Genomic DNA, 18,321 nt, shown 5'->3' with positions numbered 1-18,321 from the left:
GGCTAGGCAACACTTGCGAACCTTTCCTCCATATGAGTCATATCAGGTAGGTTTTCCAAAAAAGAAGAATGGGGAAAGCTATCTGCTGCAAATACCTGTGTCTTAAATTGCAAAGAACCTTGCAAATTAATTGGAAAATGCTTTATGAAAATATGCTTACTTAATTTAAGCATGCTTAATTTAAAGTTGATTTTTATATTCTATGGGTGCGTGTTGTTAAAAAAAAAAGTCAGTACCTATGGGAATGTGCACAATTTAAATATTCAGAGCTAGGAGGACTGATCTCGCTGCCTGGTTAAAATGAGCTTTTTGAATATCTTATTATCCTGGCCTAATTTCACTGCAATGCTTTCGTATTCCACATTTAATTGTGCACCAAACTGAAGCATGGGTATGCAATTAAATCTGTTTAAAATGCAGAAGGTGTAAGCACACACAAGCAGAAGAAAAGCGTTAAGCTCTTCCAACATCTGTTCGACTCTGCAGGAAGTGACATTGCCACCTGCCAATGGGAGTAGTCTACACCACTTCTCTGTTGTTGGGAAGGGATAAAAATATTTGTAAATACTAACAAGCACTACAAAGCAAGGTGGTCAATTGGTGATTCTTTGTATTAGTTTAATCTTCCTGTTATTTTAAGAACAGTTACCAAGTTTTGTCAGTGTTATTAGAAGAGTGAATTTTTTTTTAAGGACAATTTTTCTTTGTTTCTCTTTGTCATTCACGTTCATTGTGCTTCACATTTTTGCATGTAAAATAACTTTTCTTAAAACAAGGAACAAGCCATAGAACGAGTGAAAGAACTGCTGAACACAAAACCTGGATGCTGAAGAGATGAGAACACATTGTGTTTTCACACCTTTTCTCAAGCCAGTGCATTGTGCTAGGAACAGCAGGCTGCAAGATGACTTGTTGCATTTCACATACGGCAAGTCAATAGTCGTACTTGGGCAATCAGGGAGTTTGAGGCTGGCTACTCATCCTGGCTCACTGAATATAGAGCAATTGCAGATAGTGCAGATGCTGAAAATCTGAAACAAGACAAAATTGAAAATGCTAGAATTACCCAGTCAGTCAGATAGCATCTGCATAGAAGGAAACTGTTAGCATTTCAGGTCCATAACCTCACATCAGAATGGATGGAGTGGGGTTAATGGAATATGTTTTTGTGCTTTATTTGTTTCTTTTAATGCAGTGCATAAATCCAGTTAGAACCTTTAGTATTCCTTTGGGAGCGATTTAGTTTTATTTTAAACTTGTGTGACAGTAAGTCCAAGTTAATAATCCCAATGCTGAATTAATTTAGTGCTCTGCGCTTAATTACTCAACATATTTAAAACTCTAATTAGATAAAATTATAATACTGACATATTTATGGATTAAGTTCCATATCCTACCTTGTGTATCAATTAACATTAGGTAATTTTCTTTTGGCTTAAGTTCACAGGATGGCTTCTAACAATATTTATCTGCTGCAATTGATGCTAAGAAGTCAGGCTAATGACCTTTTACCAGACTCTTCATAACCTTGTTTTAGTACGTAACTTGGACATGAGTTTCAAACTTCACAAATGTGCACCATCATCATGAACGCCTGTTTATGGATCTGTAAATGTTATTAATTTATTGCCTAGGGAAACGGCCATAGTTTGTTTTCAAGATCAACAATCCATTTAACAGTCTTTTAGTTGCTGTGGTGGAAAAGTTGTAATGGTATCAAGAATGGAACAAAAATTAAATTTAGGAGCGACGATCAAACTTGGGTTATTCCTGTTCTATTTGTGGTGCATTTGGCCACATCTTCGTTGGCCAGCCCTCAAGCAGTTAAGGATTGTACAGACTTCCTGCGGAAGGTTTCAACATGGAACTTCACTAGGTGAATCAGTTTCCAAGTTATTGATGTTTGCAATTAACCAGGTATGTTGTTGAGATAGTCATTTGTAGAGAACGAAGTGTGTTGTAGGTACTACCGAAGTTGAGTGTATGTTCGTGTTTTGAGGTCATGAATCAGTGAGAATGCTTTGCTCACTGTCAGCCAATAATGTTCTCTTAGAAGTCTTTCCCTGCAGATATCAGAAAGTTCAATATGCACTGGCAAAGGAAGCAATTCCAGCTATGTCAACATTGCAGAACTGTTTCTTATGACTGCCCAGAAGTAGATACTACTACATTTGTTTGATGGCTCCTGGGCCAGGTTGAGTAGCAGTAATCTACTGATCGACTCACTATACCTGACCTATCATCTCAATATTTTAGGTTTGAATTTTCCCCACACTTCACTAGAGTACGTCTGGGCATAGCTGATATGGCTACCTAAAAGTTGTAACTGAAAACCTTGTCTGGCTGCAACTGCTGAAACCCTGAACAAATCATGGAGCACATAATTACATTTTCAGTCAGCTCAAATTTCAAGGCAACATCTTTAAGTTATGGTTGCTGTCAAGCAGGACATTGGTCTGGTTAGGGAACTTGATACTAAAACTGTGACAAGAGCTTAGTACATCTTTTGACTCCTAGTGAAGATTGCCTGAGGAAACAAAAGCCACATGAAAGAAGAAGAAAGAAAGAAACATGCTTTATTTCACTCTGCATTATATTAATCTAGTCCTAGAATGGGGTTTAAATGCTTGCTCCTTTTATTTGACTGAGGATGTCTACCCTTAATGCCAACAGTATCTTTACTGCCTTATCCTCATTGAAGTCCATGTTCCTGCAAAACATCTTTTTGCACTGGCTATAACTCTTAACATTCGGAATTCCAAATCATTAAAAATCATTGTGCAATTGCAAAAATGAATTGTGCATTGTATTACTACAGCAAACAATGTAGCTGTAGGCTTTCTGATTCCAGGGTTTGACATGAATTTTCATTTTCTTTTCTTTTTAATTTTAAATATATAATGTACACATAATATTTTTACTTTTGGATAGAAATAATGTTGTCCCACTTTTTTGCATAAACCGGAAACCTCTGGAGCATGTGTCAGTTATGAAATTGAGAAACAAAAGATTTCCAAGGTAGCAAGAATTCTAACCAACTTTTTCAATGTCTAATCTTACTATGAAATGTAACGATGCAGATTCTGTTGCCCTTAATACATGCTACAGCTTTGGTAATGGTAACCATTCCTTCCTTTAATGTAGCTTTCCCTTCATACGTCCTGCAGTTCACATTATTTGACAATCATTTGAGGTCTATAATAACACTTCACTGTAAACCTATGAACAACTAGGTTATTTTTACTGATCAAAGTTCAAAGGGTACATGAAGCTTATGGGCCACTCGGTTCTCTCATTCTACTTTTTCTAGTCATTATGGATAAATAAGACATTCAAGTCTCTTGGTGCATCTTTTGACTCCTAGTGAAGATAGCCTCAGGAAATAAAAGTGGTTTCTTTAGAATGGAAAAGAACCATTTTTATTGATGACTGAAAAAATATTAGTGCTTTGGGTCTGGCTGAAAGGCTTGCTTATTGAAATCACTTCACATTTAGAGAACAATCAATGGATCTGCCATCTGGTTAGACCGCAGCTGGTGTACTGTTTGCAGTCTGGTTACCTATACTACAGGAAGGATGTGATTGCACTGGAGGGAGTGCAAAGGAGATTTACCAGGATATTGCCTGGGATGGAGCATTTCAGCTGTGAAAGAAGGCTGGTTGTTTTATTTGGAGCAGAGAAGGTTGAGGAAGAACCTGATTTGGAGATGCCGGTGTTGGACTGGGGTGTACAAAGTTAAAAATCACACAACACTATCTGTCACAACATCTCTGTCAGGAAGAACCTGACAGAGATGTATTAATATTGAGGGGCATGGACGTGGTGAATAGAAAGCAGCTGTTTTTCTTGCTTGAAGGGTCAGAAAGAGGCATAATTTTAAAGTGAAATACAGGAGGTTTAGTGGGGATTTGAGGAAAATCTTTTTTATCCAAAGGTTGACAGAGGTCTTCAATGCACTGCCATGGTGGGTAATTGTGGCAGGAATCTTCACAACCTTTAAAAAGTACTTAGGTGAGCAATTGAAGATTCATAACGTTCAAAGCTGTGGGACTAAAACAGGTTTAATATATTTTTGGCAATACAGACTCATTGGACTCATTCTGTACTGTATTATTCTACAATAGCTTTAAAATTAATATTCAAAAGTTTGTCTGATCTATCAGGTGCATATTTTCTTTTCCTATTTGTTGAAGTGTCTGACATTCTGTGGCATGCAAGCTACGCAGCTTCCACTAATGCTTGATTGATATAGAAAAGATGTTTCCTCAATTGGGTGTGACCAAAACTAGATACCCATAAATACAACATAGTCATGAATAAATCCATGAGGGAATTCAGTAGAAATTTGTTCACCCTGACAGTATCAGTAGCTGGAATGTAGAACAAACTGTCACATGGAATAGTTGAATTGAATAGCATTCATACATTTAAAGTCAAGCTGGATGAACACGAAAGAGAATGGAAAAGAAGGCTATGCTAATATAGTTAGATGAGCAAGGATGGGAGATGGCTTGTCTGGAGTATAAAGATTGGCATGGAACAGTTGTATGCTGTAATCCTTCAAACAAACTCACAAAAATAAAACTGATCAACTGGTAACTTTCACGTTACTGTTTGTATGTGCTTGCCTTTTGCAAGTTGACTGCTGTGTTACTATTATAACAGTGATTTCATTCAAAGAGTGGTCTGCAGTGATGCATTTTGGGATATTCTGTAGCCTTGGAAGTTATTATATAAAAGCAAGTCTTTCATTTCACTTCATTATTTTACAAGACAGCATATGAGAAACACCCTGGAGAACTGTGAAATGTGCCACAAAAGTTCACTGAGGTACTTTTACAGCCTAGTTTCCAAAAGAAAGTGTTCAGATTTATCTGAAGCAGTCATAGACAGCAACATACAAAACTAAAGTGGGACTGTTTATATCTTTCTTTTCTGGTCGCCACATTACCAAAAGGATGTGGACGCTTTGGAGAGGGTGCAGAGAAGGTTTACAAGGATGTTGCCTGGTATGGAAGAAGCTAGCTATGAAGAGAGGTTGAGTAGGTTAGGTTTATTTTCACTAGAAAAAAGGAGATTGATGGGGTACCTGAATGAGGTTTACAAGATCATGAAGGGTATAGACAGGGTGGATAGTAACAAGCTTTTTCCCAAAGTGAAGGATTCAATAGCGAGAGGTCATGATTTCAAGTTGAGAGGTGGAAAGTTTTAAGGGGTATACACGTGGCAAGTACTTCACACAGAAGGTGGTGGGCGTTTGGAACGTGTTGCCAGCAGAGGTGGTAGAGGCAGGCATGGTAGATTCATTTAAGATGCATCTGGACAGATGCATGAGAAGGTGGGCAGCAGAGGGATACAGATGCTTAGGAATTGACCGACAGGTTTAGACAGTACATTTGGATCGGCTCAGGCTTGAAGGGCTGAAGGGCCTGTTCCTGGGTTGTAAATTTTCCTTGTTTCTTTCTTTGTTTACACCAGTGTATATTAAGTGTATTGCAGCAAGGTCAGCATGGTGGCTCAGTTGTTAGCACTGCTGTCTCACAGCACAAGGGTCCCAGGTTCATTTCCAGCCTTGGGCAACTGTCTGTGTGGAGTTTGCACATTCTCCCCCTGTCTAAGTGGGTTTCCTCCAGGTGCTCCGGTTTCCTCACACAATCCAAAGATGTGCAGGTCAGGTGAATTGGCCACAGTATTAGGTGTGTTAGACAGAGGGAAATGGGTCTGGGTGGGTTACTCTTTGGTGCACACTCTTGGTGTGGACTGGTTGGGCCGAAGGGCCTGTTTTGACACTAGGGAATCTAACAAATAAATCTAATAAACTGATCAAACGTCTTCAGTAGCACCTTCCAAATCTGCAACCTCTATGCAACCTAAAAGGACAAGGGCAGTAGTGCATGGAAATACTACCACTTGCAGATTCTCCTCCAAGCTATACACCATCCCAGCTTGGAATTACATTCTTATTTCTACACTGTTTCAATATCAAAATCCTGGACACCTTTCTAAATGACAGTTTGGTGCACTTGTATCAGATGGACTGCAGTGCTTTAAGAAAGCATCTCAGCAACAACATTTTGAGGTTAGGTATGCCTAATAAAAGCTGGCCTTGCCATCAATACCCACATCCAATGAATGCATCTTAAAAAGTGTGATTTTTCACAAAATGTAACTGTTGCACATCAGTTTAATTAGTTATGACTTTATAACTGAACTTGATTCTGTTTACACTTGACGTCCACCTTTCATGTAGATTCTTGATTAGCACTCAGGATTAGATGACCTTTTTGGTCCCCGACAGCCCAGGGGCACTGTAGTTGGTTATAATTGCAACTCTTTCCCTTTCTACTATCAGCTAATTCCTCACCGATAGGGCAGTAAACTAGGTACATAAGGCAGAAGTGAGGACTGCAGATGCTGGAAACCAGATTTTAGATTAGAGTGGTGCTGGAAAAACACAGCAGGTCAGGCAGCATCCGAGGAGCAGGAAAATCGACGTTTCGGGCAAAAGCCTTTCATCAGGAATGGACTGCGGCCACCACTACATACATAAGGCAGTTAAGGAGGAAGATGGTTGCAAAATGATTATGTAACTGGGCTATTAATCCAGTAACCACAGGTACACATTCTGAGGGTCACAGGTTTGAATCCCACTTTGGCAGATGATGAACTTTGAATTCGCTTTTTTAAAAAATGGAATAAAGCCCAAACCTAATGGCCAGGCAACCTTTACCGATTGCTGTTAAAACCCATAAAGCAGTTAATGGGCACACCTAATGATGTGTATGTACATTTATAAATGGAACATTTACTCAGACATCCATCATTTCTCTATAGGTGTAATGTTTATCTATTCAGAAGAATTGTAAATCTTTTTACTTAATGGATGTCATTATGAAAATGCTTCTATCATCTTGTCTTATCGTGTCAATAATTGTGATTCTATTTGTGTATCTAGCATTTTAAAAATAATTTTTAATGTCTATCTCCCCTTTGAGCAATGTCATTAATTCATCTCGTCAAAAGTGTTTTGAGACGGTTGGATTATAAAATTGCTTATTGCACAGTGTAGCCTTACATTGCCAGCCCTCGTGTTTGTGCCTCGGTTAATATTTGTAAGTGCTACCTGACAGAATTTTAATGAGTTTTATCTAGAAGAGACCGTTGATATATATTTGGTGTATTAGACCTGGGACATCAATTCGAAATAAAAGTGAGAACATTGTGCCATTCATCGTTAAATAATGAAAGGGAGAAACTGCTTCCATTTCTTGAAGAGTATTTTAAATTATATCCTAAAATTTGTCGTCTACAGTTAAAGACAGATTCAAAATGATTTGTAACACTGCAGTATGAAAGCGATCAGCTTTGAGAAAAGTGAGGGGAGCAAATGAGTAAACTCAGATCCTTCTTGCAATACTATATTTTCCTGTTAACTGCCCCTTTCTGGAAGTGTTATCTTTTGTGGGCATTCTGTTCAGTATCCCCAAACATTACCAATCCTGACCACATATGCATTTTCAACGGAGTTAAGCAGAGAGCAAGTAAGGTTCACTTTACTTTCCCTTCTTAGTCCAGTGACGCAGCATCACCAGTCCTCAAAGAGATTGCTTAAATCAAACCTTAAATCATTCAGTATTTATTGCTCAATCCCACAACATATAGGGGTGATTCTTATAGGATTTTTTGGGCTAAGTTTCAGATTTGTCAAATTTAATGAAGGACTTTTCTCCATAAGGCCTAGTAAGCATTCTTGCCATATCTAATTAGACTTAGCCTCGTTAACTACATACCACATCCCTAGCGCACTTCTCTCATCCCATTCTAGCCCCATTCTACCATTCAGCCTACCTGGAATAACTCACATTTGCTGAAATACCCTGGAATTAACCAGCATTCCTAGCACTGACACCGTCTTTAAAAGGCCATTGTGCACTCGGGCAAATACTGTTAGTTGATGCTGCCATGTCCTGGACATTGCAGAGAAGTCAAAGTTGGTACCTTGATTTATGGACAGGAACTTGGTGGTCCTGGTGGATGGGATAGAGAAGAAATGGGATCCCTCTTTCCTGAGGACCAGCAGAGGAGGTCATGATTTAGACCATGCCATCCTGGTCTGAAGTTTCCAGCCAGCTCAGTGCAGATTCAGTCATCTGGAGGAATACAAATAGAAAGTCAATGACCTTCTCCACTCTGCCATCTTCTCTCTAGTACCTTATTCTCACACAATCTCTGCAACTGTATCAACCTCCCACCAAGGCTCATTCTCAACTGCAAACTAAAACATAAATTGCTGGAAAAGCTCAGCAGGTTTGGCAGCATCAGAGTTAACATGTCGGGTTAAGTGACCCTTTCTCAACGTCTGTAAGAAGGGTCTCTCGACCAGAAAATTTAACTCTGATTTCTCTCCTTAGATGCTGCCAGAGTTACTGTTTCTGTTTCTGATTTACAGCTTCCGCAGTTCTTTCAGTTTTCATATTCTACCACTCTCTTTATTGCCTGTTACATTTTCCCTTATTTGCTGTCACTCACCTCAACCACTAACACCCACTAATCCTGCATGCCCTACTCTTTGATCTGAACACTTCCCTATCAGCATCAAACGTATTAGCTGTGTCACTCACTTTCATCTCCAGTAATATCTTTCTCGCTCATTCCAGAAGGAAAACAACCCACAGTAAAACAAAGAGTCAGGTTAGTGAGCAACCTAATATTTGGCTCCTCCTGGAGAGGTTCATGACACTGACCACACTGAGCTGCAGACTGACTGTGTCCAACCCTCTAGACTGGTATTGAAGGTTGCTGTTGACTTATTCATTGAATCATAGAATCCTAGAATCCCTACAGTGTGGAAACAGGCCATTTGGCCCATCAAGTCCAAATTGACCCTCTGAAGAGCAGCCCACCCAGACCCAGCCCCTTACACTATCCTTGTAACCCTGCATTTCCCATGGCTAATCCACCTAGCCCGCACATCCCTGGAGACTATGGGGTAATGTAGCATGGCCAGTCCACCTAACCTGCTCAAGTTTGGAGTGTGGGAGGAAGCTAGAGCACCCGGAGGAAACCCACGCAGACACAAGACTGTTGCCTGAGGGTGGAATCGAATCCAGGTCCCTGGTGCTGTGAGGGAGCAGTGCTGACCACTGACCACCATGCTGCCCAGGTTTGTGCCGGCATCCCCTGAGTTAGGCCTTTAACTCATTGACAACCATGCCAAGCTTCTGCCTTTACGTCTGCACTGAATGGCAACACAAAACTGCAGTGCTATGACGCAGCAATCCTTTGGTGAGGGATAATGTGCAAAGCATGGTAGGAAGAGTTGCAATTTTTGAGCATTCAAGTTGGCTGAAAGTGAGTGAGCATGAAGAGTGCAGACTGGACCAGTCTGCATCTCAGGCTGGCTGCGTATCCCTGAGCACAAAATGTTCTTGCTGCAGCTTTGCAATGATACTTACTGTTGAAGTGTAGAGCCACCTGTAAGAAAGATGTGTCATGAGGGTTCATGTGGAATGCCAGTGTCCATGGACAGAGGGTGCGTGTGGCTAGTGCAGATGAAACATGCCTTGAGATGCTGTTCCATGGTGACCAGCATGTAAGGTCTTCATATTCAGTGGTGAGCTGGAGTCACCAGACATCCACGCAGACTTCCATGTCGAGAATTCTCAGCATCTAGTTTGCACATGGCGGCTGGTAAGATAGAACGCTGCTGATTAATGAAGTGGGACGTGCAGCAATAATTCTCCTTCATAAACAACTCTGTGCTGCCTAGTGAAAATCTCACCCTGACTCCTGAAACTCCAAAACAGTTGTTTCCAATGTCAAGATATCATTGCACTCTTCAGGTAATTCTACATTTTCTCACCGCAGCCCATGTTGTTCAGATCGCTATAGGATTCCAGTCATAGTGTCTTATCACTGACCCATTTGGGGAATCAAGATTAATAATTTAACAAATCAGTAAAATTTCAAGCAATACTCTTCCTGTAGGATGAAATGTAAAAATATTATATGATCTCAATTTTAAAACTGAAACCAGTTTTTTTTTCCAATCAATGGATCTTTATTAGTTACAGATCTTTTCTAATCATTATTATACACCTCTATAATAGAGACTGGGATTTGAACTCAGACCTTCTAGCCAGAAGTAGGGACACTATCAATGCATCACAAGAGCCCTTTCATTAGTTATACAGAGGTTCACTGATTACCATATTGAGGTGTTATTTTACTTTTTTTCAGATTTAATCAACCTGTTCAGACATGTTTTTATATACCTGTGGAGCAGAACTTGAACTGGGGTCTCTTGGTTCAGGGGTGGGGACTCTACCACTGCACAACACGAATCTTTGAGATTTTACTTTGAAAATTTAAAGGGGGCAGCATGGTGGCACACCATGCTGTATCACAGCACAGGGACCTGGGATTGATTCCAGCATCAGGCGACTGTGTGGAGTTTGTACATTCTCCCGTGTTTGTGTGGGTTTCTTCTGAATGCTCCTGTTTCCTCCCACATCCAAAGATGAGCAAGGTAGGTGGTTTGGCTGTGCTAAATTGTCCATAGTGTCCAGGAATGTGCGGGCTAGATGGATTAGCTGTGGGAAATGCAGGGTTACAGGGATAGGGTCAAAGGGGGAGTGGGTTTGACTGGGATACAGTTTGGAGGGTTGGTGTGAACTTGATGGGCCAGCTGGCCTGCTTCCACACGGTAGGGATTCTGTGGTTTAATGACCAATTAACCGACAGTTGCTTCCAGCCTACTCCAGATTGACGTGGTTGTATTATCAACAGGTGCTGTTTGTCAGTCAAGCTCTAACCTAAGGCCACATCGCAGCAGCCAGTCAGAGATCCAGTAGTTCAGGCAAATTTAGAAGCCCTCTGTGGGTGCAGCAGGCAGGTGCAGGCCTTCCTGGAGATAGAGGACACCTCTATTTTGAAGCATTCTGTCCCTTGCCTACCATCCATTCCATCCTGCTGCTGTTTCAAGCTCACAAGTGACTGACTCTCCTGATACCCATTACCCATTGTTACACAGGGAGACCACCCTCTGGCTGTTAATTACTTGGTCTGGGGCAAACTATATTGAGTGACTTTCCCACATAGAATTAGAAACTTGGAATAGAGTAGGCCATTCAGACCATCAAACCAGCTCCATCATTTCATGTGATCATAATCGATCAAACACCTCAATGACTTTCACCCATGCATCTCCAAAATCCTGTATGCCATTGATAATCAGAAATCTATCAATTTCTTCTTAACACATACTCTTAAATGGAGTTTCCACAGCCCACTGAAGGAGAGAAATCGAAAAATTCACAATCCTCTCGGTAAGAAAAATTCGCTTCATCTCAGACCCAAGTCTTAAATAGAACAGGGTTTGCTGTGGTGGTGATGGGAAACAGCAAGAATTGATAGAATATTGTCCAAAAACTTAAATTCACAAACCAACTGACTTAAAAAAATACTGCCCTGGAGCAATATAAAGCTGCAGGCAGGATCTTTTTCAAGTACACTGCAAGGTTTCTCTCTCTCAGTGGAAGGGGTCATTGGGCCACCAGCTCTCATCGTCCCAACAGCAACATAACTCAATAACACACACTGCCAGGACTTCACATAGACTTGAGAAGAAGGTAACATGGATCCTGGACTTGGAGTAAGTGTGGGATTTTTGAACAGGATGGATTAGAGAAAGAGAGGGTGGCTGGGGGTACTCTTTGAAATATAATCTCAGTACCATTTTGGTGATGGTGGTGCCCTTGATGAACTGCAGAGCACGTCCAAAGCTGAGTACAACCATTCTTTTCCATCGCTTCACAAGAGTTGGTGAGAAGGCCGCCTTCTTAATCTCACCCACCGTCCCCCTATATTGTAGCATTGGCCTGGAACTGGTCAGTTGTTTTGTCAACAAGCTGAATTGCCCATTTATATTTGATTTAAAACCAATCGCAAGCTGCAATTTTGTCACTTGACTACCGTATTATTTTGGGAAATCAGGAGTTGATGTCATATTCATCATCTGACATCATCATGATTGAATTTATGCATGCGCAGGGCAGTATGAGTCCAATTTCCACAGTTAAAATTGCAGCACTGGCTTCTGACTCTAATTTGAGTGTGCAAACAAGGTCCAGAAGCCCATAAAAGCATTCTTGCCAGGTGTTTCTGATGAAGCCTGGCATGGAAATATGGGAGGAAATTATTTGAATACAAGTGCATTTGGTATGATGGTAAACTCTCATGATAAGTCCCTACTTATGCTCAGTTGAAACTAAATGTTATTTAAAAAGTATTTTGCAAAATCTTTGTTTAAGTATTTTCTCTAGAGCATTACATTAAATGTTTTTTTTGTGTCAAAAATGTACTCTGTTTTATTTTCTAAATTGTTCATTTGAAGAACTCTCCATTCTTTTTGTCTCTATTATATTCAGGATCTAGGGATCCAGATTCAGGCTGTAGAAAGAATCCTGAATGTGGGAACACTGTCACCTGCCTTAGACAAACAACTTACATCTGAGGTAAACAGATCAAAATCACTTACTTCCCGTATTTACTCCACAGTTGTCTGGCAGTTTCAAGTTCACTGTTGCTGAGATGTCACTGCCTTTTGAGGAGCTGTCTTAAATTGTACAACTTCAGCTTTAGTATAGTCCTGCAGCTTTTCCTGTGTTTATTTATACAGGGATCCCTTTGTTAAAGATGGCGGAGGATTTCTCTTTCTCACCCCTCTCCAAATTATTAATTGCCTCTTTTCTCTTTGTTTTGATGCTGAATCACTTTATTGAAACCATTATTTTTTGCTCTAATCAGCATTCCCTTTCATTAGCAGAGGGAAAAATCTGTAACTAGACAATGCTGGAGACATTGCCAGCTAATGTAGTGTGAAATAGCTGTTTGTCAAAGGTGATTGAAATATTGATGCTTGTATGAGTAGCTTTTACATAAAGTTTTTATGAAATTTGATTTGCTTTCCAGCTTAATCTCTCCTTGTCACCCGCATATCTCCAGTGTCGAGGACCACAAATCTGTATTAAAGACAATAGAACTGCAGCTGAAGCCACATCATAGCCAATATACAAGCATGGCCATAGCCATTAGTCAAACTGACATGTTAACAATTAAAAGTGGAGCTGTCTTTAAAAGCTGTTATAACGATTAAATTAGCTTGAGATATTTTGTCTACGATTTCTCAGCAATGGAGTGGCCAAGTAAACAATTTTACTGTGGTATCCTCTTTGAATCCCTTTAGATTTTGATTGAATGTTAATGATAAACAAGTATTCTGCCAACGTTTGATTTTTAGTGTGGGTGGACAAAGGAGATTTGCCACAACATGTACATTTCCACTTGCAAACTGATCTTTTTCCAAAGTTGCATCAATAGTGAACGGCTTATCATCCTTGCCATTCCCTAGAGATAGCAGAGAACAGTGGACTACTTAGTCAGAAGTTGAACTGTTCGAAATATTTCTTGAAGCTTCTGCTGTTAAATTGACAGCATGTGTAAATATAACTGAATTGTTAGTCAGTAAGGCTTTAGATCTCTGACATACCCTGGATTAGTAAACATGAAGTGGAGTGATAAGATTGCCACTGAGCGAGCGATATCAGGAAGAATCATTACAAGTTTCTTTGGAGAACGTCAGAAGCTGTGCATGTAGATGTGAGTGAAATCACTTTAGACTTTTGCTGTTGTTACATAAGCTGAATTTCATGGGAGTTTATCAACTATTGTCTTTCACTGAAGATAAAATGGAGCACTTTGGGAACACGGGGCGTCTCATCTCCACTGAAATCTTCCCCAAGGTAAACCCTGTGGCCTGTTTCTTAAGGAGACAGAAACTCAAACCAAAACCTGATTCTCGTAAGATGTGACACAAAGGAATTAGAGCTGGCTTTGCTGGTGCAGGCTCTATCTTAGAGTCAATGAGGCAGAGGTATGGATAAGATGACCCACAATAGGCACTGCTGAGCCAAGAGAGGAAAAGGAGTCATCTTGGCTCAACAACCAAGCAGAGTGATGGTGAAGACAGATCCTTCAGACAAATTGTATGGAGATTTAAAGACGAAAGAAAAGATTGGTCCACGAAAAGATAACGAAGTAAGGCTGTGTGCCAAACCTGAGAGAATGGGTGAGATTCTGAATGATTACTTTGCATCGTGTTCACTGAGGAGAGGATCATGATGAATCTTGAGATTAGAGATAGAAGTTTGATTAGTCTGGATCATGTTGGCATAAGTAGGGAAGATGTGTTGGGTATGCTAGAGGCTATTAAGGTGGACAAATCCTCAGGACCGGATGGGATTCTATCCCAGGTTGCTGAGGGAGGCGAGAGAGGAAATTGCTGGGGCCCTGACGGATATCTTGGTGGCATCCTTAAGTGAGGTGCAGGGGGACTGGAAGGTTGCTCATGTTGTCCCCTTGTACAAGAAGGGTAGTAGGGATATTACGGGAAACTACAGACCAGTGAGCCTGACGTCAGTGGTGGGGAAGTTGCTGGAGAGGGTACTGAGAGATAGGGTCTATTTATATTTAGAAAAGAATGAGCTTATCAGTGATAGGCAACATGGTTTTTTGCGGGGGAGATCGTGCCTTACCAACTTAATTAATTCTTCAAGGAAGTGACCAAATTGTTAGATGAAGGAAGGGCTGTTGATGCCATATACATGGGCTTTAGTAAGGCGTTTGATAAGGTTCCACATTGTAGACAAATGGAGAAAGTGAAGTCACATGGTGTGCAGGGTGTTCTAGCTAGGTAGATAAAGAACTGGTTGAACAGCAGGAGATAGAGAGTAAAAGTTGAAGGGAGTTTCTCGAAATGGAGAAAAGTGACCAGTGGTGTTCCACAGGGGTCAGTATTGGGGCCACTGTTGTTTGTAATATATATAAATGATCTAGAAGAGGGCACTGTTGGTATGATCAGCAAGTTTGCAGATGACACAAAGATTGGTGGAGTAGCAGAAAGCATAAGGGACTGTCAGAGAACACAGGAGGATATAGATAGACTGGAGAGTTGGGCAGAAAAGTGGCAGATGGCTTTCAATCCAGACAAATGTGAGGTGATGCATTTAGGCAAGTCTAATTATACAGAGAATTATACAATGAATGGAAAAGCCTTGGGAAAGGTTGCTGGGCAGAGAGATCTGGGAGTACAGGTCCATTGTACCCTGAAGGTTGCTGCGCAGGTGGATAGAGCGGTCAAGAAGGCATATATTATGCTTGCCTTCAACAGATGGGGTATTGAGTATAAGAGCTGGCAAGTTATGTTAAAATTGTACAAGACATTATTTTGGCCACATTTAGAATATTGTGTACGGTTCTGGTCATGACATTACCAAAAGGATGTGGACGCTTTGGAGAGGGTGCAGAGGAGGTTTACGAGGATGTTGCCTGGTATGGAAGGTGCTAGCTATGAAGAGAGGTTGAGTAGGTTAGGATTGTTTTCATTAGAAAAAAGGAGATTGAGGGGGGGAACCTGATTGAGGTTTACAGAATCATGAAGGGTATAGATCGGGTGGATAGAGACAAACTTTTTCCCTTGGTGAATGATTCAATAACGAGAGGTCATGCTCTCAAGGTGAGAGGTGGAAAGTTTAAGGGGTATACACATGGCAAGTACTTCACACAGAGGGTGGTGGGCGTTTGGAACGCGTTGCTGGCAGAGGTGGTAGAGGCAGGCACGGTAGATTCATTTAAGATGCGTCTGGACAGATGCATGAGAAGGTGGGGAGCAGAGGGATACAGATGCTTAGGAATTGACCGACAGGTTTAGACAGTGCATTTGGATCGGCTCAGGCTTGGAGAGCCGAAGGGACTGTTCCTGGGCTGTAAATTTTCCTTGCTCTAATTTTGAGTAGTGCTTCGCTACTGGAAGCCTATTTGACTATGTTCAGAAGATTGAGAGAAGGTATTGAATTTTAAAAGACATTGAAGAACTGAATGGTGAGGCAGGAATGAAACATCCTATTAAAGCAAGCAGGAGCTTAGGGGTTTAAGCACAAGACTACATTTCATTTGAGCTTGATGTTTCTGTGTTAAGAAGTTGATGGAGTTTTTTAATGTAATTTAGTACATTAATATCTAATAAATAATGTATAGTTGATTTTGAGTTAAGTTTATTTATTACAGTAGGAAAGTTGTAAAACTTGAAATGTTGTTGTGCAGTCCTTTGAGCCTATCACTCGAAAATTCACATCTCTTTTAAAATGTAATCAGTCTCTCATTGGATTGCAACACTGTTGTTCCCCGCAGTCAAATAATCCACTGACAATTCATTAGATGGTTTTGTTTTATGGAAATTAATATGTCAAAATTGGTCAGAATCTTTGGCAAAGGGGTGGTTCATTGATATGAGAAGTAAGGTTTAAGTTTTTTCAAGAAGATGAGAGTACGTAACTATGTTTATGTTGTATGTAGGGATGTATTTGGAAATTTGATACTGTGGTGAATTGATAATGTTTATCGATAATGTGTACCTTTCTAAAATAATCTTGATTGAGTTCAACTCTAAGTAACTTTATACAGATTCTATAATGTGGTATTTCAAATGCTATTTTAAGTACTACTTAATAAATTAGTTGCAGGAAAGCTTATATATTATGCATAGGATGTATGAAAATAGTGTAAATATTCCAATCTACTGACACTTTCTAAGTATGATAGTAAATTAGTATCACAATCCAGAAGGAGTCATTTAATGGAAAACAACCTGTCATAAGAAATGCCGGTTCAATGATATGTTTGTGGTATGATGCTGGGGATTCCGTCTGTTGATTCTGTTTAGGGATTCCCATGGCTTCTCAGCTGTTTTGGAGAATTCTATTTCTGGACTATTTGTCTGTGCTTGTACCCCCAAGAACAGATGGCAGAGTCACCTTCTAAATACTAAAGGGCTGTGGATAAGGACTTGTATAATTACATTCAGTGATGTAATAGAACTGGCAGCTGCATCTGACTATCCTAAGTGACCACATAAATCCCCTATAACCTTTAAAATTACAATTATAAAACATGGAGTATTTTCCATTCTTTGGGCATCCAGGATGAGAATCAACCACTTAATTGGTTAAATTAGAGTAAGACTCATTCTGCACTTTAATAAATCGCTGGGACTCACCTCCAATCTCTGAAGTACATGCATACTACACTCGTGGCATTTCTGTTGAATGGGATTACCCAAAACAGTTCACAGTTGACTTATTGGAAACAGAGAAGCTTTTCATCTCCTCCTTCATACTGGACTGTTCTGAACCCAAAAGTAGTGGACAATGTTTAATCTACTGCACCACTCAATACTCTTGAAAGTATTTTAAATATATGATGCATATGTATTTTAGATACCTGCTTTTTAACCTGTTTGTCGTAACAGAATTGATGGAGTTTGGAATGTGCTTTGAGGTGCCACCACATTCTAGGGTTGACATTGCACTCTGAATGTCAAGAGTTTTGGCTCTGTCTTAGGAAGTTAGCTTTTATATTATAAAATGGTGATCTGAGCATTTTCAATTTTATCGTGTCTGGGACACCTAGAATTTGAATAAGTTGGAAAGTAAAGCACAAACAATTCCTTTTGCTTTTGACAAACGAAAGCAGTTGAAAATGTTGGCCGCTGTGAATCTTCCTTCACTGCATTAAAAATCATACAACACCAGGTGATAGTCCCAACAGGTTTATTTAGAAGTGCTAGCTTTCAAAGTGCTGCTTCTTCATCAGGTGGTTGTCAGGCTGATGAAGATGCAGCACTTCGAAAGCTAGAGCTTGCAAATAAACTTGTTGGTCTATAACCTGGTGTTGTGATTTTTAACTTTGTCCACCCCAGTCCAACACCGGCTCCTCCAAATCATTCCTTCACTGCTGTTGGATCAAAACCCAGGATTTCCCTCCTTAACTGCATTGTGGGTCTACCTACAGCAATCAGGTTGCAGCGATTCAAGAAAGCAGCTCACCACCACCTTCTCAAGGGCAACTAGGAGCTGGCAATAAATGTTAGCCGGATGATATTGCCCATATGCCACAAGTGAAATGCAAAACAAAAAGCTGACATTTAAAGCATACAGTTTAATTTATCAACTTAACTATAACTAAATTATTGTCTTGATGAGTGAAAAATTAAAAAGTTTTGACAACATCTATTTTTTTTCAGCAATACTCAAATTATTTACTGTACTTTGAAGAAGGAATAGATCTGTTTATTTTCAAAGACATTTAAAGCTAGGACGGGTAGAGTGTCAATAGCGTTTAAGGTTTACATAAACCCTTAGTAAAATGTATTGGTCATGGACTTAAGAAAACCTAGAAGGCTAATAGAATAAAAACTGAAAGAA

The 18,321-nt window shown here is 40.1% G+C and overlaps 1 protein-coding gene across 8 annotated transcripts in view; it reads left to right on the top strand.

The window, feature by feature from the left end:
• Positions 1-18,321, top strand: part of LOC132829613 (centrosomal protein of 164 kDa-like) — a 219,217-nt gene that overhangs the window by 149,167 nt on the left and 51,729 nt on the right. For all 8 annotated transcript variants that reach the window (XM_060846905.1, XM_060846907.1, XM_060846908.1 and 5 more), the window contains one exon: positions 12,430-12,516. In XM_060846905.1, the coding sequence (XP_060702888.1) occupies positions 12,430-12,516 (87 nt within the window). The remainder of the gene's footprint in view (positions 1-12,429; positions 12,517-18,321) is intronic.

The sequence above is a fragment of the Hemiscyllium ocellatum genome, chromosome 29 (assembly GCF_020745735.1).
Source record: "Hemiscyllium ocellatum isolate sHemOce1 chromosome 29, sHemOce1.pat.X.cur, whole genome shotgun sequence".
Taxonomy (NCBI): Eukaryota; Metazoa; Chordata; class Chondrichthyes; order Orectolobiformes; family Hemiscylliidae; genus Hemiscyllium; species Hemiscyllium ocellatum.
The sequence above is the reverse complement of the archived record's forward strand: the minus strand, read 5'-3'. Positions and strand labels throughout refer to the sequence as shown.